General features: G+C 36.0%; 1 protein-coding gene across 8 annotated transcripts in view; it reads right to left on the bottom strand.

The window, feature by feature from the left end:
* MAP3K7 (mitogen-activated protein kinase kinase kinase 7) overlaps positions 1-21,691 on the bottom strand; it is a 93,869-nt gene that overhangs the window by 11,450 nt on the left and 60,728 nt on the right. For all 8 annotated transcript variants that reach the window (XM_004388412.2, XM_004388413.2, XM_023742477.1 and 5 more), the window contains 2 exons: positions 13,386-13,450; positions 639-744 (listed from right to left, as the gene is read on the bottom strand). In XM_004388412.2, coding sequence (XP_004388469.1) covers positions 639-744; positions 13,386-13,450 — 171 coding nt within the window. The remainder of the gene's footprint in view (positions 1-638; positions 745-13,385; positions 13,451-21,691) is intronic.

The raw sequence follows: 21,691 nt of genomic DNA, 5'->3' as shown, positions 1-21,691 counted from the left end.
CCTATAATTAATATCCCATTACTATCTTCAGACATATTTTAATAACAATATTGTGACCGGTTATTATTTATGTTGGGGAGTTTTAATAACTCTTAACAGATTTTTTATGGTCTATTTGATAGAATATTTACATCACTGAAATGAAGTTCCCCTATCAGTTAGAAATGATTTAAACGACTCAATGGTCAGCAGTTTTTTTCTCATTAATGCCCATGATTAACTTGTGTCTTTAACATAAACAGAAATGATGATGATAATTTTTACCATTCTGCTGATTTTAGCATTTTAACAGATAGTAACTTTTTACTACTATCATCCAGTAGGATAGATCATAGTAGGAAAATCACAGACTGAACTATCAAGAATATAATGTTTCCTAACTGGAAAAAACCTACAACTATCTATCTTCAAAATACATGCTTAGAATCTGAGAAAAAATGCAAAAATCAAGGCAGTCTCTGTATCAGTATTCAAAAAGGCACTTTAAAATTTACTGCTATTATTATTATTAATACGAAAATCAAAATTACCATATAATGCCTGCCTTTATAAAGATTATACCAATGACATTACTAAATGAATGTAAATATGATGAATTCAACTACTTCATAATCAGAATGAGGAAATAAACTGGTCACCTGTGGAATCATCAGGCGTCCATGGATGACTTCGAGCTGGCTTTTCTGAGGTTGGTCCTGAGGTAGTGATCATTCTGACGCTAGGACTAGATGACCTACTGCTCACCTGTAGGAATAGTTTACAGGAGGAAAAAATATGATTACTGATTTAAAAAAATGACGAGAAATTTTCTATTAAAAGGCAAAGGACCGACTTCCATTTCTAGCAACAGAAGCCCAGAAACATTTTTGCAAAAAAACAAAACCTCGAAGAATAGTAGACATATATCTATGTATACATACACATACATATGAAAAATATATAATTAAAAAATTATATGCACTCACACACATAATACCTCCTAAAAATTGATGAGGTTGCAAGAAAGTAAGAAATACTCTGGACTAGAAACACAGCAGGATCAGGAGTCTAGTGAGGGCTTAAGCTGTGACTCCTCGGGATTTAAAATAATCACCAATGGCCCAGGGCTTTTGTTTTGATTGCCTGCTGCACTCAGAGGAATAGGATGGGGAATAAGACTGAAGAATCCCTCAGTTTAAAGCTAAAACACAGGAAAGGCACCCTTAGGGAAAGAATGAACTAAGAAAAAAATCTACCCCACAGAAGCAGACAGCAAGTAAATTTGTCTGTATTGGTGTTAAACTCTGGGGGGAGATGGGAAGATGTCTCCACTGTGAATCCATAAAAACATTCCCAGAATTGATGGAAAACACAACAGATCCTAAACACAACAAATCCCACATAGGAAAAATAAGAGAAAACCCACATATGAAACACACAGTCAAATTCTAGAAAACAAAAACAAAAACAAATAGAAGATAGTAAAAGCAGCAAGAGAGAAAAGATAGATTACCCACAAGAGTATCCGTTGGTAAAAGGTGAAAGAAAGATTTATGTAATCTGAAGAGAAACCAGAGCATATGGGCAACGGATACTGGTGTTGGTTGCACAACATGATTGATGTAATTGGTGTCACTGAATTGTACACATGAAAGATGCTGAATTGGCAAATGTTGGGTTATCCAATGGAGTACTATGCAACGATAAAGAACAATGATCAATCTGTGAAGCATCTCACAACATGGATGAATGTGGAGGGCATCATGCTGAGTGAAATAAGTCAATCACAAAAGGACAAATATTTTATAAGATCACTACTATAAAAACTCATGAAAAGATTTACACACAAAAAGAAACAATCTTTGATGGTTACGAGTTGGGGGGGGGTGAGGATGGAAAAACACTGAATAGACAACAGATAAGTGCTAACTTTGGTGAAGGGTAAGACAGTACACAATACTGGGGAAGCCAGCACAACCCGTACAACGCAAGGTCATAAAAGCTCCACAGACACATCCAAATTCCCTGAGGGACCGAACTGCTGGGCTGAGGGCTGTGGGGACCATGGTCTCGGGGAACATCTAGCTCAACTGGCACAACATAGTTTACAAAGAAAACGTTCTACATTCTACTTTGGTGATTAGTATCTGGGGTCTTAAAAGTCTGTGAGCAGCCATCTAAGATACTCCACTGGTCTCACCCCTTCGGGAGCAAGGGAGAATGAAGAAAACTAAAGATATGAGGGGAAGATTAGTTCAAAGGACTAATGGACCACAACTACCACAGCCTCCACCAGACTTAGTCCAGTACAACTAGATGGTGTCCGGCTACCAAGACTGACTACTCGGACAGGGATTACAACAGAGGGTCCCAGACAGAGTTGGAGAAAAATGCCGAACAAAATTCTAACTCACAAAAAAAGACCAGACGTACTGGCCTGACAGAGACTGGAGAAACCCTGAGAGTATGGCCCCCGGACACCCTTTTAGCTCAGAAATGAAGTTGCTCCTGAGGTTCACCCTTCATTTAAAGATTAGACAGGCCCATAAAACAAAATGAGACTACAGTGGCAAGGGGCAAGGGCTAGAAGGCAGGAGGGGACAGGAAAGCTGGTAATAGGGAATCCAAGGTCGAGAAGGGAAAGTGTTGACATGTCATGGGGTTGTTAACCAATGTCACAGAACAATATATGTGACAACTGTTTATTCTATAAACCAACATTTGAAGTACAATAAAAAAAAAAAGTTGTGTTATCTGTATTTTTAAAATAGCAACAACAACAAAGAATATCAGTTAGATTTTCAACAGCAAAAAGGGAAGCCGGAAGTAGAATGGTATCTTCACAGTGCTGAATGAAACTGCCAACCTACAATTGTTTAGTCAACAAAAATGTGAAGAACTAGGTCAAAATAACATTCTCAGATGAGCAAAAAGCGAGTTACCGTCCACAGACCCTTACTATAGAAATTTTTAGATGAGGCACTTTAGGAAGAAAAGATTTTCCAGTGGAAGAGTCGTGATACAATCAGGAATACTGGTAAAAATGGGAATAAATCTATATACCAACAATATTAAACAATGAAAACAATGATTAATTTATGGAGTTATCAAACAAACAAATTAACTAGATAGCACTAAAATTCTGAATAAGAATAGCATGTAAGAAAGAAGAACACTGACTTTAAAATTCTGTATTGTTCAGGATGAAGATAAAGATATTACGCTTTAAGTTTTATTAAGTTGTGCGTGAGGGTTAAAATTTCAAAGGTAATTACTAAAAGAACAGAAGCACAATATGTAACTCCCAAACCAGAGATAAAAATGGAATGAGAAATGTATTTATTCAAGAAGGCAAGAAAGGAAGAAAAAAGAATAAAGGGAACAAGAGAAAGCATAAAAACATAAGCATAAACCCTGTGGGGCAGTTCTACTCTGTCTATAGGGTCGCTATGAGTCAAAATCGACTCAACTGCAACAGGTTTAGTTTTTTTATTGGCTACGTCTCTGGCAAGACCAAGAAAGTGACACTGACACTCTAAAAAACAGGTAAGAAAGAAAAAGGGAACAAAACTTCAGATACGGTGGAGTGCAAATAAGAGAATATCATAAACAATTCTGTACCTAGTAAATTAAAAAAAACCTTACAGTAAAACGGACAAATTCCAAAAAAATATGTAAATTACCAAAACTGAATAAACATGCAGCAGCTGTATATATTATAGAAAACCAGGGCTCTGAACTAGTTTGAAATAGTTCAGTCATGGTCAGCCGAAAACAAGACAGTGTACATGTTGCATAGCAACCATCTTTTGCCCATCAGATTTTGACAGGAGTAGGAAACAGGCAGCGGTTCCTCGCACAAAGAAGGTGGCCAACTGCATGGCTTTGAATGTGTGTCACTCTCCACAGTCCTATCAATAATTTAGTCTCCCACATCAGGCTCCTGAAACCTTCAGATGATGTAGTGTGAAAGTTTCAGGGGCCTGATATGTGAACTTAGATTACTGGCAAGACTGTGGAGAGCGACACATTCAAAGCAGTGCAACTGGCTGCCATCTTTGAGCAGGGCACCTACTGCCTGTTTCTCAGTCGGGTCAAAATCCTATGGGAGAGAGGTGTTTGGCTGCTATGCAATGCGTATGCTGCCCTTACTTCCGTCGGCCATGACTGAACCATTTCAAAGCCCTGTAGAAAACACCAAGCCCAAAAGGTTTTAAGGTGAGTTCTATCAAGCATTCAAGAAAGACATTTCCAGTCTTAATTATTCTAGAAAACAGAAAAACAAGAACCACTTCCCAACTTGGAAGACAAAGTCTGAAAATAAATAAGAACCATATGAGAAATGAAAATTACTAACCAACCTCAGTTATGAAAACAGATGCAAAAATCCTAAAAAGTGTGTTGGCAAATGCAATTTGGAAATGTATAAGAGCAATAACAAATCAGTTCAGAAGTTGAGTTGATCCTAAGAATGCAAGGGTTGCTTAACATTTCTATCAATGCAATTCACCAAAATAACAGATTAAACAAGAAAAAACTCAACAGATGTATAAAAAATGTTGACAAATCTAACATCTATTTATGAAAAAAATATATTCAGCAAACTTAAATTCCATGTAAGAGAAGAGAATTTCTTAACAAAATGAGGAGTATTTTGAAAAGTCTGGAAACATGACATGTGGACTGTTGGGAAGATGATAGGGAGGCCACAGGGAGGAACACAGGGTTTGGTAATGTCCTATTTCTTAAGCTGGGTGGTGGGTTCATGAGTGTTCATTTATTATTAGGTTTCATAACAGATTACATATATTCTTGTCTATGAGTATTTCATATACGAAAAACTCTCAAAAAGGATATTTAAGCTAAAATGGGTTTCATAAGAATTTCTTTTTTAAAAACATCTTTTTTCTTGAAGTGCTACTAAATACCAAATAAGATACTAAAAAAGAGTATGGAGTTATTTAAAGTAAAACATAATAAAATATAAATTCATAAAGAATCTATGTCCAGTTTCAATATGTAAACACAGAAACACTCAAATTCAAGACTATATCAATTAAAATCTGAGGCAATATATAGTGGAAAGTACCCTTGAGTAGAAACCAGCAGAAGTGAGTTCTAACTGATGGTATAATATCTAGTTTCGGTCACTTCAACAAGTCTGTTTCTTTGTCTGGAGAGGGTTTGTTGCTGTGTGCTGCTGAGTCATTTCTGACTCACAGCGACCCGATATGATACAGTAGAACTGCCCCATAGGGTTTCCTAGGCTGTAATCTTTATGGGAGCAGATGGCCAGGTCTTTCTCTCACGGAGCCTCTGGGTGCGTTCTAACTGCCAACCTTTCAGGCAGCAGCTGAGCACCTAACCACTGTGCCACTAGAGGGGATGGGGTGGGTTAAGGATGTGACAACTTCTAATGTCCCATCCAACTCTAAAACTATGATTTTAAGCCTTGAAAATTCATAATGGATCAAGGAGACTAAGGGTTTTGGCCTTAATATTACTATTTAGTAAAATTAGTGGAAGGTACTTTTACAACCATTTTAGATATAAAATAATAATTTTGAAGAAAAGAAAAACTGATAAAATATTATTTGCAACTTTGGTACCTACTGAAAACCTAAAAGCTTTTCTCTATCATAAATAATTTTACACACTCCATCAGAATGATCTTTCCAAAATCCTAGTCTCATTCATGCCTCTTTTATACAGGTACCGTATTTCTCATGATGCTCATTCGCTTTTCTTCTCTCACTAACTCCTCCCCATCCTGTAAGGCGTAGCTCAGGTTACCTTGGTCATTATGGGTCATTCTTGCTACCTCTCTGGTTCTTTGTGCACAAACAAAACTAGACTGTGTTTGAGGACAAGGAGCGCTTAGCAGTGTGCAGAACACAAAATGCTCAATTACTGGTGATTATTGGATTAACTGAAATTCTCACTATGGGATTCAAGGTCCTCCATCAGCAGGTATACCTTACCTATCCAGACTTTCTCTTCTCTGACAATTCCTATGCCCTTGCCTTTAATCCTGCTCCCAGATTCACTCTGTTTAGTGCAAAGAGCATATATGAAACTAAACAATATAAAACTACTGTTTTTGTAGGTTAAAAATAGTCAAATACTAGCCATTTCACAGGCTCAGTCTAACACTTTGAAGACCTGAGTTCAAATCTCAGTTCTGCCACTTAGAGCTGTGTAAACTTGTACAAATAACTCAGTCTCTCTGAGCTTTAGATTCCTCACCTGTAAATTGTAGATGAGAAAACCAAAAACCCACTGCCATCGAGTTGATTCTGACTTATGGTGATCCTATAGGACAGAGTAGAAACTACCCCATAGGGTTTTCAAGACTAAATCTTTACAGAAGCAGACTGCCACATCTTTCTCTTGTGGAGCAGGTGGTGGGTTCGAACTGCCAACCTTTCGGTTAGCAGCTGAGTGCTTTAACCACTGCGCCACGAGTGCTCCTCGTGGACGAGAACGAGTAGTAATAGTTAAGAACTCAGGCCTTGGAGACAAGACAGACAGGGTATGAGCTTTAGCTAAGTTATTTAACCTCTAAGTCTCAGCAATAAAATGATGACAGTATTACCCATTTCATCAGGTTGTGAGAATCAAAGGAAATAATGTACATGAAGTGTATGAAACAATAAGAAAGTCACTAAATGGCAGATAATAAGACTGCTGTAGCACCTGACAATTCCCTTTCTAGTTCAAATCCTCATTATTTTATAAAACATATTCAGACTAAACCCTATCACAAAAATTTTTTTCTTCTTTGAATTTCAGCTGCATTTATAAACTCCTATATAAACTTGAACCTGAAATGCTTTATATTACTCTCAAAGTCTGTGATTTCTCAAATGTATTACAATCTCCTGAGGACAGAGACCATGTATACTTCTACACTGCATTTCCCCAGGATTTAGGAAACTGCTGAATATACAATACCCACAAAATAAATACGTACTGAGTAAAATGACGGCATAGGCTAGTGGCACTCAGATATAAGATTGATGCTTAAGGTTATTTACCTTTGGTATATAAGAAGAATAAGAATATACACGAAACAGAATCAGTGATGAAATACATTATTCTTATTTTAACGACACTATTATACTTGGTAAAGCAAGTACAGATATTATGAAATTGGTCCTGAGTCCTTTTAACCTATTTTGACTGATAGCAAGTCTTGATGATTTAGGAAGAGTGCACTAATTTGATCATAATTTTAATTTCAATTGTAAATAAAGAGCAATTTTTCTTCAAAGTTCTGGCAGAATAAATTCAAACAACTGTTTGAAGGTTTCAGAGTCAGCCTAATGTTATGCTAATATTCTTATTTTAATATCTGAAATGGAGAAAAATACAAGTGTTTGTGACATATGAGAATAAATATCAGTTACAGGAAATTAACCATGATAAAGTATAACTAAGAATTAAGTTTATAAAATATAAGAATGAATTTTGTATGTCTTTTAAAAAAGGCTGTTAAATGAATAAGCATATCTGAACCTAATATAAATTACAATAATCATTAAACTTAAATCTTTCCCAAGATAATTCTTTGCTACATATTTATTTTTCTCCCATCTACTTTCCAAGAAACTCTTTGGCAGCACCTCAGGTGCACAGTCACTTGTTCTACTTGAGATTTCCTACAGCTATGAAATTTAGAAATAAGACTAATATTTTCAGTTCCAGTTTGAAAGTTACAAAAAATATAATCATGAGTTACATTTAAATCCATAAATTAACAAAATGAGTCTTTTTGTTTCACGGGGCATGTGCTTCAATGAATGACATAATATGCAAATATGTCTGTATAAAAAAAATTAAAGAAATATTTTGTGGCTTAATTTATGTTACTGCTTGCAACTAACTATGGAAGAAATCTTATTTTATAGGAGCAATTTTTTTTAATAAAATCACTGGTAAAATTCTTTCAGCCACAAACACTATTAAAATCCATTTAGGTTTTTCCTTCCTTAAAGACATTATAATTATTTTATTCTACTCCCACATAAACTTTAATTTAAGAGATACAGATAAACTTGATTTACCACAGGACTGGATATGAAAGTGGTTATGATAGTACAGAAACACAACACAGCAATTTAAGGCAGCAAAAGAATACTAAGTCAAATTTAAACCACAAGGGCAAACTACCATCAGTTGTCATCAACCAGAGTTGGCCTTTGACCAGAACTTTATCCCTACACTTATAAAAAGGAATTAGGAGTTACTTTATAGACAAAAATAAGGCTTTGCTTTTTATGTCTCACCTGAAAGACTGGGAAAATATTTTCGTAAGTCAAGAATTTATGGCTAGCGCTACCATTTAGATTGACATTTAGAAGCTATGTAAAACCCTTAGAAATCCTCTTCATTGCTAAAATTATATAAGCACAAAACACAGAGATTAAATGCTAATTTACTGTGATATTCTTGCTGAAATAACATTTTAAGATAAATATTTTTTTAATAGGAGCAATTTTTTTTATAAAATCACTGGTAAAAAGATAAAAAAAAGATAATAAGTTGATAATGTGGATTTACATAAGTACTTTTTCCATTATGGTAGTAACACATAATTTAATTATACATGACAGGTATATCTAAAACATTTCTTTCTAATCCAAAGGCACAGGCTAAATCTAATCCTGGTTTCACTAGTTCTTTGTATGGAAATATCAGAATTTGATTTTCTTGTGTTCTTTAAATTCTCTAATAGAAAGGTATATTATGAACCAGGAATTACTTAAATCAATTACATAAGCTTCTGATTTAGAGCTTTAATAGAACTTTACACTAAAGGAGTTGAAGATTGAGGGGGGACGAAAGAAGCAGTAGTATAATAAACCATATCCATTAATAACAACATATAATACATCTTTCAGTATGTCATAAAAAGCCTTAAGGCAAATACTTACCATGATCCCTGACAGATGTTTTTCTATGATACAGAAGGAACAGAATGCAACTGGGTTCTACATCTTTCCAAGTGCTATTTTCATGTATTTCTGGATAGTAAGACACTATTTGTGAATGTCAGGATGGTACAAGAGCCCTGTGAGGCACACTATGGGGAGGCAGGCATAGGGTATGTAGTAAGCATCTACTGTGTTCTGGTACTTTCACCTGTTAAAAGAACCCTGAGAGGTGAGTGTTATGGTCCCCATTTACAGATAAAATTTCTGATAGTCAGGGAAATTAAGGAACTTGTCCAAAGTCAGACATTTGACTAGTAAAAGTAGATTCTAAAGTCCCTATAGAAATGTAGTATGTCCAATTCTCTAAATAATCATAATTGTATCATCTTGTAGTTGTGATTTTCACCGACTACAGCATCTGCCAGAAGAAATTTTAAAATAGATCCATACTGGATACAATTCCAGAAGGAGCATTCAGGCATTCATGAGAATGTATAATTTTAGTAAAACATAGAAAGGCTCACTTAGATGTATAAAAAAATAAATTGGTGCAGTCCTCTGTGGAAATTTATTATCAAGGTGGGTTAGTTAGCCTTGTTCAGTGATATGATACGGGTAAAATTCATCATCACTGACAGCTATTTAAATAATTAAATTTAAATGCAGACTATCAGATGCCAAAACATTTAAAATTTAAGAGATATAGGATTACCTTAGCATGCACTATATCCAGTTTTATACACAAGATAGAATGAGCGAGTAAATTTTGAATGGAGTCCCCGGGTGGTGGAAATGCTTAAGCACTTGACTATCAGCCAAAACGCTAATGGTTTAAACCCACCCAGAGGTGACTCGAAAGACAGGCCTGGCAATCTGTTTCCAAAAGGTCATAACCTTGAAAACCCTATGTAGCAGCTCTACTCTGCACATGTGAGGTTTCCATGAGTCAGAACTGACTCAAGAGCAACTAACAACAACAACAGAGTTTAAATGTTTTGGAATCAGAGCTGGATTCATAAACCAGTTATAACAATTACTGATAGTGTAAGGGAATTAAGAGACTTGGGCAAGTTTCTCTAACCCTCAGTTTACTTGTTTGCAAAATGAGGAAAATAAAAAGTACCAACTTTTTAGGGTTAAGGTTTAAATAATGCATATCAAGGCCCAGCCTGCCACACAGTTGGCACACAATAAATGGCAGTTGTTACTACTGTAGTTCTCTCATTTATCGGGGCATAAATCTTATCTGCCCACAGAAGCTCCTTGAGGACTGGGACTTACTGGTACTGTCAACACCCTCCAGTCAAAGACCACCAGGAACATACCTGTAAGTGGAACAAGTTTGGTTTATTACCCATTTCAGCAAGGGAGAATGCTCACCATGAGGAGGTGTGGGATGTCTTAGTAAGACGATTTTAGAAAGAACCTATTAAAGGATTTGGGCTTCAGTTGAGTGATTTTTGGGGAGGGTACAAGGAAGCTGGGGCTTGCTTTAGTTTGGCTGTTATCAGAAAGCAGGGGCAATTCTACAGGGAGGGCAGACTATAAAGATAAAGCTGCAGTTGGTAAAGAAGCAGCAATCACTCATACAAGCTGGGGCAGGTTGATGTTTGGTATTTTGTGGTGGCACAGTGACCTTGTTTTTGTGTGTGCTGAGACATTATGAACTGGTCTTGTTTTGTATATTTTATTGTGGGCTCAGTGTAATCCTGTCAGACGTTGATGTTCTGTGAGACTGTTTATGTCTAGTAGGAGAATGGTGCCCTGGTGGCACAGTGGTTAAGAGTTCGTCTGCTAACCAAAAGGTCAGTAGTTTGAATCTACCAGCCACTCTTTGGAAACCCTATGGAGCAGTTCTACTCTGTCCTATAGAGTTGCTATGAGTCAGAATCGACTCGATGGCAATGGGTTTGGTTTGTTTGTTTTTCTTTTAGTAGGAGAATAACACAGATTAGCTGTGAGTATCGGGCCAACTTATAACACTGATGCCTGGATGTCAGGGGTTACTTTTTCTTTCTCAGTATCTTTCCAAAGTCTCTGGAAGGCTAGGATCATTATACGAGCTTAAAAAAAAAAATCCCCAAATTAAGTCATGTTTAAAAGTCATGTTGTGAAGATATAATCTTTTACACATGTACTCATATTACTACTTTTAACTAAGAAACATGCTTTGTTCAAAACTCCTCTCAACAGAAATGACAGTGCAGAAACAACCAATTTAAATTCGGTTTAGAGATGGAAAGTCTAAGTGACTTTATTTCGATAATGTCTTGAGTCAAAAGCCAAAGTGGAAATTCTAGTCAGTTCACTTTCCTCTATGAAATGTAATGTTACACTTTATTAGTAAGTTATGTCTCTTCCTTTGATGATTGCACCAGGTGGACCAAATTATTTTCTTTATGCTCTCTTTCAAATTCTGTGGTCAAAAAAGAACTGCGCCATCTATTTAATCACCACTGAGCCAGACTTCAAAAAGAACTATATCTTCAAATTTTGAAAATACATATTGTGAACACTTTTCTTCTTCAAATAATAAACGTTAACCCATGAATAATTAAAAAGATTTAAGGATTATTTATCACGACATTTTCAGGGGAAAATGTTTTCATAGTGCATTAAGATTACTGTATTTCACCATCATTCATAACTGAACATTAGACATTTTAATGTTATAAATACTTAAATAATTTTGAAAGAGTGGATTACTGTAAAAACTGGCTATACAATGGCAACTTATCATCCGTCTCAGAACAGGTTTTACCACCGTATTACTCCCTCCCCCAATTTATGACAACTCAAACAGACTCTCCCCTAACCATACTCTGCCTCAGTTACTGTGTTTTACTACCAGAACGTACTGTAAATTAAAAAGGGTAACAACCATAAAACCAAACCGGTTGCCGCCGAGTCGATTCCGACTCATAGCGACTCTACAGGACAGAGGAGACCTCCTCCACAGAATTTCCAAAGAGCACCTGGTGGATGGATTTGAACTGCTGACCTTTTGGTTAGCAGCCGTAGCTCTTACCCACTATGCCACCAGGCTTTCCATAACACCCCTATGCATGCAGAACTTTGAGGAAATAGGTAAGGCTTGGTGTGGGGATATGGATGTGGGGAGATCAGTCCTGAATTATAGTAAAGCTGTTATTCTAGATTATAGAGAAAAGCACTTGCACCAGGAGATATTTCGGAAGTGTCTTAGGGCAAGCTTCTCATTCCTACTCAAAGGGAGAACACTTGGCTAATGGTTCTCATAACTGGAATATCAGTGTCAACAGTAAACAGAGTTTAAAAGGCTGAGCTCATCAAGCCTCTAAGGAATCAAAGCAAATGTCAGATGTCAAACTATTTGTTACTAAATGGGCTGATTAAACCTTAAAGTATTTGAGGGGGAGAAAAACGGAAAACTTCAGTCAAAAGTTCTGGTATCTCACAAAACCAGATACATTAAAAAAACTGCTAAATAGGTGAAATCAAGCCTTAGAGTCACTAATATGCTACAAAACATATAAATTAATGTATGTATATATGTATGTGTGCATAGTCATTACGGCTTGTGAAATACAAATATTTCCAGATATAAATGAAGATCAAAGATATTTATCACTAAAATATTTCAAGTGGTTTTTGTCAGCTAGTTAAGTTGATGACTATAAAGGGCTTCCAAATTTTTATTAATGAATACTAAGAATTCCAACTTTAAAGTATGTTATAAAAATGAAATAATAATAAAACACCTTTCTAGGATGAAAAGTACTAAAATATGTTACCATCAATAAAATCATTGTTTATAACATATAATGTTAAAATATATTAATATGGATTAGTATGTGGTATTTCTATCACTTCAGATGCATGCTACGCTCATAAAACTTATTCAGCACACCTGAAAACAAAGCAGTAACAAAAAAACTTGTCATAATTAGTCTTCACGCATTTTACAGAATATGATATAAATTACATTCACAAAAATATAATTATAATGGATATACCAAATTAAAAGATCTTTAAGAGTTCTCCAGGTATGTCAGTGCCCTATGTGACCCCTGAGGAGAGGCATCTTATTGGGGAAATATTTATTCCTCTCATTGGTGGAAAGGAGACAACATTAATGATGCATTTTATAGGACAATGATAATCACAAAGTGGTAAATTACAAAATTGGTAACTTCTTTATTAAAACATACACAAAACAACATAATATACGTAAAGCACTGTTGAAGAATTTACTTTCCATGAAGCCTGATCAGTCTACTTTCATAAATTACTCTTCCAGTTAAAATAATGGCATCTATAATTTTTCCCCTAAGCATTTAAATTCAAGTGCTAATGAACTTCTCTATCACAATTTTAGGTCAAATTTACTTCAACTCAGAAAACTAATTTTGCAGAGTATATAATAGTTCACTCTCAATTTCTACCCATTATTAGTCTTCAAAGATAGAGAATTTGAATGCTACGTCTTACCTGACCAGGTTCTGTTCCAGTAACAGTCAAATCTTGGATGGATCTACGCCTTGGCTGTCCGTTGCCTTTAGAAAAAAAAAGAAAAAAGTAAAATACTGAAATCTATTCAGACAGAGAATAAGAGTAAAACTGCTACAGTAGGAAGTTGGAATTTGTTGCTCCTTGGATCTACACAAAATGTTGGTGGGAAAAAGATTGAGTTTGTTGTAATAAAAAGAGAAAGATGTAAGAAAAGGAAAAGAGACAGCTGTAATATTTTAACTCAAAAGTTGGTGGCCTACAACAAAGTATGTCCTAGTACAATAACCACCCCTGCCACACGAATAGCTGCTGAACTCTCTTCCACCATCTTCTGTCATGTGTTTAAACAGATGAATGCCTGGGGGTTGGGGCTGATGACGGCATCTATTTCAAGGTCCTTACGTTATAGTTTCTACAGCAAGACAGCTAGCAGGTTGTAAGACATTACTGACTTACAAGCAGTACCTTGTTCATTTCAGGGCCGGAAAGGATGTTTAGGCTTAAATTTATACCCAGTCACAACTCAATACCATTAGTTTTTGTCAGAATCTAGTAATTTATTATTTGCGAACAACTCCTCTAAATTTTCTACTGGAGATGAATGACTTTCATTCCTTTCTCAAATATACAGCCTGTTGAAACACGCTATTGTGATAACCTGTTTTAGGAACTTCCATGCTAACAACAATTGAATAAAAAAATCAGTCTATGAAATAATTCTACAAATGTAAATCCTCAGCAAAATGAAATGAATTAAGCAACAGCTTCACTCAGCACTTTTATTTGGGAATAGGGCTGTTTATACAGGATCTTCTAAGACGAGAGATCAGCTGTCTAAAAGGAAACACCGAGATACTACGATTAACAGCTGACACAATGCTCAAAATTCCTTTGACTTTGAAAGCTATATTTCTCAACTAGTGGAACACACTCAGAACATACACTCTAATCGTTGTGACACTATTAATAGACAGAATTCATTTTTAGAATTTTGTTATTTCCATAATCTTACATATCTTATGCTAAGCTAATCTGTAATATAATTTAGCATCTTAATTCATGTGACCTATTATCATTTTACACATAAACTAAAACGACGTTACAACAGAGTAAGAATGCTTAATGCAATAATATGTATCTTGTGAGTTGCCAATACGTGTAGTAAATATAAAAAATCAAATTTATAACCACCCTTGAAAGTGTAAGACATCATCACTCATTTCTATTTTAGGCTATGTTTTCGAATTCTTTACATAATCTTATTTCAAATTTACTTCAAATTTCATTTTATTCCAAAAAGTTCCAAGTTTCTATTACAAATGAAAGTAATAGATACTAATAACACTTTTATTGATACCTTTAACTAGCCCTGTTTCCTGATGTCAAAAAGGATCCCCTCCACTATGACTAATAAGCAATTTTAGGCACATTTCATTCAACATGCTCATTCTAAAATTAGCTTAGATGAGACATGCTTATGAAAGTGTCTGGAATTCTCTTTTCAGTTTAGCAACATTTGTGAATCTGAGGAGCCACCCAGCACATGTGTCTATAAACCATTACATCACCATTGCAATAACAACAAAAACAAACTCATATAAAGGTGGCGGGTAGGAGGAAGGGGGAGTGAAAAGTCTGAAGGAAGTATGGTAAAGAAGAGCTGACAGTTAACAAATGCCATAAAATGAGAAATCTTCAAGCTACAGCATGAGTCGAAGCAAGCATTTAGGCAATGCATTTTAATTAGCATAACTATAGCAGAAATCATCTGACAAACAGTTCAGATAAAGCAAAAAAGGACTGCAATCAACAAATACTTGTTGCTCCAATATTAAGCTTTACGTCATAATTTAGAAATCTGAATATAAAATAAATCTCCTATTATTGTAAATGAAAATTACTGTGTAGATTCTCAGTAAATTTGGGCTGATTCTGAATTTTTTTTGGAACGGAATACTAATTTAGAAACTCACGCACTGGCTCTTTGAGATGTACATACCTACATTACACACGGCAGGAAAGAAGGAAACAAGGGGCAAGATGATGTAAACAGATGCCTGATGAAGGAATCTGAAACCTGCAAATTATGTCCTGAATATTTTATTCTGCAATGAGTTCTGGAACTTTCTTGACTTCCATAGAGAATATGTTCTAGGTTACAGCAACAAAAGGAACACATCACATCTTCAGCCCATTTCTCTCTCTCACCAAAAAATAGAAAGGGGGGTCAGAATAGTAGATTATAGGTCAATTCAGTTCTTTTTACAGTAACTTCATATAGACAGAATCCACTTTTTCAAAAAAGCTGTTTTTAAATACAGCTGATTTCCTGAGCTGGCATTTTAAAATCATCACAGAGTTCCTCCAGGGGCTAAGATCCCAAACCCTCCCTGATTTCTCTGTTCAGTTTATATAAGCTTATCACTTTGCTTACCTTAACTGCTCTTATTTTTCTATTTCTCAATCTTCCTAAAAACTCTCTTTTCCATGTAAAGACCAATACTACATTTTTCTGAAGAAACTTCTTATCCAAAATATTGGAAATTCTGAGATTTAGAAGTTTTGAATATTAAAAAATTTGCTGGACATTGCTTGCAGGTAAAATAAGAGATTACATAAAAAAATCTGTATAGCATTATACAGCCATCCCTCAGTATCCACAGCGGATTGGTTCCAGGACACCTACAGATACCAAAATCCAAAGATACTCAAGTCCCTTACATGAAATGGCATAGTATTTGCATATATCCAACGAACATCTTCCGAACATCCTCCTGTATACTTTCAATCATCTCTAGATTGCTTATAATACCCAATACAATGTAAATGCTATGTAAACAGGTGTTTCACCACAACTGAAGACTTGCTCTGGAAGGTAGCTTTTCTCTTCTGAGTTTCTTGGGCTCTTCTGGGACTGGTGATGCTGCCTTGGCATCAGTCAATGCTGAATTCTTCCATGATCTTGAAGATCTTGAGGTTGCCAGCCATTCATCCCTTAATAGCCTGACACTCCTTCCTCTCGCTCTCCTGAACGCCCTCATACTTAGCCTTTGAGGAACTGCTCTGACCACTTCATTGTTTTTTAGGAGCCATGAAACAAACAGTGCACACGATACAAGTAGCAAAGGAACAAGACGCGAGACCATCAATGCTCACACTAGTGCCGCAGAGAGACTGAGGGTCTCACTGAAACGGCCAGAGGATAGAGCAGGGTATGCCCACTCATCACCTCATTCATGTGGATTCAGCACAGCACTTGGTGTGCAGCAAACTCAAGTTTTACTTTTTGGAATTTTCTTTTTCCAAATATTTTCGATTCATAGTTGGTTGAATCCATGGGACACAGAACCCATGAATACGGAGGGCTGACTGTACTCAGCAGTATTTTATTACTGTTTCATCATAAACTAAAGCTGTTATTTTAAAATACGTCTTCTCATTTAGACTGCGCCAAATTGCATTTTCCTTTACTGACTGCAACAAATTTGGGCTCTTTTCTTACAAAGGCCCTTCAGGTGGGGTTTTCTTTACCCTATTAAAGGCAAGCAATGTTACTGATAAGTTTTACTTTCTAATAATTCAGCTTCATCAGGTCAGATTTCAATTTTTTAGATTGAAAGCTCAATTCTATCTTTACTTTCTCTTCATACTGAAACTGATGCCCGTATTTTATCAAAAAATTACACTAATAATTTACGTCCTTCCAATTAAAGGGAACGTTTATAAACGTTAGTATCTGATGCTTTCTGAACCAAATATAATATAACATAATATCAGAAAGGTTATATTCTCATCCTGGTGGAAAAAGCAAAATAGTGCCCAGGTGTCCCTAAACAGTATTTACAGGATCTCTGCCTACAGCTGTCCAGCATTCTGCAAAGTCCTCAGCCTTGCTTTTGATAAAGTAAACCTATCTGCAATAAAGATACTTGAAATGAAGGAGGATAACACATCAATATTAAAAAAATCTAACTACCCATTTATTTTTGTTAAATACACTTCCATATTCTACTTAACTACTTATCATACTGTTAGTAAACAGTCAATATACAATAGTGTTAAATGTCCTTAATGAAAAGTGAATATTTATTAAATTTTTCTCAGTTAAGAGATGTAAACACAGCTGAAAATCATATGGCCATCTAAAGGTTTTTTTCAGTTTTAAGAATGATTTTACGAATAAAAAATATCAAATTCAGGTTCTTCAGAGAACTCGGCAAAAATATTTTCTGTATTTTAGTAAGACAGATTAGAAAACATCTGTACATTCAGTCTTCTATATCATATCCTTGAGAAAAGTATGTAAGACAGGAAATCATTTTTGGTCAAAGCATTCTAAACCCAAACCAAATCCCCTACCCTCGAGTCGATTCCAACTCATAGTGACCCTGTAAGACAGAGTAAAACTGCCCCATAGGGTTTCCAAGGAGCACCTGGTGGATTTAAACTGCCGACCTTTTGGCTAGCAGCCATAGCTCTTAACCACTACGCCACCAGGGTTTCCAACAAGGCATTCTATCATCATATTATTTTAGGCTTAGAAATAACAAGTTATAATAAAATGCTACTGTTTAAGGTTTTTTAAATAGAAGCACTATAAAGCAACACTTATCTATAGAATGGATAAGAGAATTTTCAAGTGCTTAAAATGAAATCAAGCAATATAATCTAGTCTAAACTAATAAATTCAAAATTACTCCTTATGATATTACAATAGAATAAAAACTATTTAAATATAAATATTCTACAAAACTTTTCAATTTAGATAATTTTCTCAAGATATATTTATAATACATTACAATTATAACAGTGATACAATATCAGTATTTGGAAAGATTCACTTTTGCAAATCACATTTTAGAAATTCATTTCTTAACAGCAATCAACCTGGTATAAAATATGTAAAATGAATTTTATATTAGAGTGGGAGGAAGTACAGAAGACTAAGACTTCAACTAAACCTTTTACAGGCAATATGTATATGGCAGTACTTCTTCCCAGTGGATTTCAAAATGCATTATAATCACAGTCGATTTCCTTAAGTGCTATAACTACTCACACAATGACTCCAGAGATCTTCTGATCTGCCTTGATTACCGATGCCAGAACTATGAACAAAACTCATTTTCTTACTCAGTCTCCTATTAGATGCTTTAAATTAGAAAAAGCCGCTACTCCTTTTTTGTAACTTTTAGGTATTTTGCCTGTTTATCCTTGACTTTTGGATTTTTAAAAGAAACAAAAATCTAGGTATTCTAGCACCAGATCAGTTGTTATCAGAATGTTATACAGTTTCTCAATCGTAATTCCTATTTTATTTGCATATGTGAGACGAAGGCAGGAAAATAAACACAGACCCCTGAAAGCTTGGATAGTAACAAAAACAAAATGTGGGGAAAAATCAAGAAAATCTAAAACCAAAGATCTATGTTCTTATTGTCCTTATTAAAATCAGAAAAACCTAAAGCAATCCAGTAATGTTCCACTTTAAGAACGATTTTACAAATAATAAATATCAAAGGCCTTCCATCTTAAAAAAAAAAAAAAAAATACAACAAATTGAAATGTACTAACTGAAAAGGAGAAAAGATTATGCTCTTGAAACTTTGAATTTTAATGAAAACATTTAAGAAATCCATTTCCTTTTCTCAAAGTCCATTCCAATTTATTAGCTAACAATACGTCCAATAAGCAAATGTATTAAACAATTGTAGATCTAATGATATAAATTTTGCGCAAGAAACATTCACATTTACTTTGCTTACGCAGCACATAGTTACCTGGCAGGATCTTCTTCAAGTTAGCAAACTGTCATACCCTACTGGTGATTTGTTCTCAACTGTGTGTCTTGCCTGGTAATAAGGAGACAGACTAATCTCACACTTTTAGAACAAGTGTGAAGTAGGAGAAAGGGTTACTCACCCCAGAGTTTGTCAACACTTCTTCAGAGATAGGAATAATCTAGACAAGGTATAAAAAATTGTATAGTCTGATCCACAGGAAGTCCTTAGGTATTAAAAATCAATTTTCTATATGGCCTGACAGATACTAAACTGATGAATATTGCTGTTAGCCATAGGTTGCGTCTTCATTCGGTTGATGGCATACTATACAACAGTGTTGAATAGCAAGCAAAAACCAAGATTAGATTAGGATCTTTGCATTTGTTTACCCACGTCTAGGTAAGGCATTTCAGCCATTATAAAGAGGGACTGAAAAAAAAAAGCAAAAACAAAAAATCTTAAGAGTAATAGTGTATGTGTGTGTGTTTACTTTTAAAAACTTGGCAACGTTTTAAAAAATGCAGGCATTTTAGAAAAAAATATATTTGTACATTGCCAATAAGTACACATAAAAATTTTTGAGACGCATAAAAGAATGATCTTATTAAGAAAGGCAGTTCATTCCAAGAAGTACATTAGATTCAATATATTTCATTTGGCCAAAGGGAAGTATTACTGAAACTATTTATCCATAACAGATAAAATATATGGCTACTTTTTTTTTTTTTAAATGCTTACAGACTTCCGGCAAGATGGCGCACTAGGCAGAAGCACCCCGCCGTCGCTCCACAGCAAAGATCCGAAAAACTAAGCCGAACAGAGTACAACAATCCTGAAACCCTAAAACATCAAATGAGGAGACAAAGAACTCAGCCAAGCACCAAATGGAGTGAGAAAACTGACAGAACGGACAGAAAGGAGAGATTCATGCAGAGGTCCCCTATCAGTTAACACAGCGTGGATCTGCCATCTTGGACACCTATCAGAGACCAGCAAACAGGGGGTACGAGGAAGCAGCTTCACGGAACTTCCAGCGGGAGACAAAATAACTGGTAATTTGTGATATACACTTTCCCACCCCCTACCCTTCTTCACCCACACTTGGCCTCCTCTGCTTCCCGCGGACACAGTCTCTTGTCCGGGAAACACCTGCTGCTTGGATTCCACCAACCCGCACTAGCTGGCTCTCCGAGTGCCATTTGTTGGCTGCTGGTGTTGCTTTTTTTCCCCTTCTTTTGATTTCTTCCTTACATCTCACCACCTCCCCCTCCATTCGCTCAAATACCTGGATCCATGCGCCATCTTTGCTTCTTCCTGAGGGGGTGTGGAGTTCCATTTGAGTGTGGAGCTGCTTCCCAGTCTGGGCTACCACGCTGTTGGGATCCTGGGGCTTTCGTTCATTTGTTTGTTTTGAATTGTTTGTTTTCTTATCCTTTTCTTGAGTTGGGAGCCCATTCTGGCCAGGTGGTGCTGCATGGCTTGGGAACTACCCCCTTGGCTTGCACAGACGTGCAGAGAGATCCCTGAGAGCATTTCTTTTTTTGTTGCTTTTTTTTCCTTTTATTTCTGTTTTTGTTTGGGGCTTCTATTGTTTTTTTTTTTAAATTTGTTTTCTTTTCCCTTTTTGTCTTTTTTCATTACTCAGTTTCTTGTCTCTCTGTATCTTCCTTCTCTTTCTGTTCCCTGAATACCTGGTGTTGTATACCTCTACGCCTTCTAGCCAGGCAATACTGCAACACCTGAGAACAACTTCCTCAGACCTCACAGCTGCACTGGTGGGATCCCTGGGAACTCTGCTGTTCTTTAACCTTTCCGATTTTTATTTATTCATTCTTTTCTTTTTTTTCCTTCCTCTTCCCCTTTTTGTTTTTCTCCATTTCATAGTCTCTCATCTCTCCACTCCAATGGCAAGCTCCCCTAGCATTCTTTTTTGTTTGTATGTTTTTGGCTCCTGTTCCTCTCTCCTCTATCCTGTATCCATCTTAGCTCCACACATAACAATCTCCCCGCTACAGCCTGCCTACCTGCACCATGCGCTTAAAATCACACCACCAAGCAGCACAGGCACAGCCTACCAGAACCTGCCCTGCACTGATAACCGACCCGACTCGGTGGCTGTAGTAAGTGCCACAAACAATCCGTCCCAGTAACTCCTCTTCAACTAGACCTGCCCTACCGTACCATATCTGAGTGACTGACCATGCGAATTGGAGAAGGAGGTGAAAAGTATTGTGCCCCACAGACGAGCAAACAACAAAGAACACACAGCCCGCCAGCTCAGACATAGCCAAATTAAAAAAAAAAAGGGATGAAACAGACAAATCTACAGTCAATAAACGAGAAAAATAACTACTGAATGCCCCGAAGACAGCAGACAATATCAAAACATTTACAAAAACAGGACAGGATGGTCCCAGTAGGTGACCAAAATAAAACACCAGATGACTTTCCAGTGGAAGAAAAGGCACTAGGACTACCTGATAGGGAATTCAAATCTCTAAT

Source organism: Trichechus manatus, unplaced genomic scaffold (assembly GCF_000243295.1).
Source record: "Trichechus manatus latirostris isolate Lorelei unplaced genomic scaffold, TriManLat1.0 scaffold00211, whole genome shotgun sequence".
Taxonomy (NCBI): domain Eukaryota; kingdom Metazoa; phylum Chordata; class Mammalia; order Sirenia; family Trichechidae; genus Trichechus; species Trichechus manatus.
The sequence above is the reverse complement of the archived record's forward strand: the minus strand, read 5'-3'. Positions and strand labels throughout refer to the sequence as shown.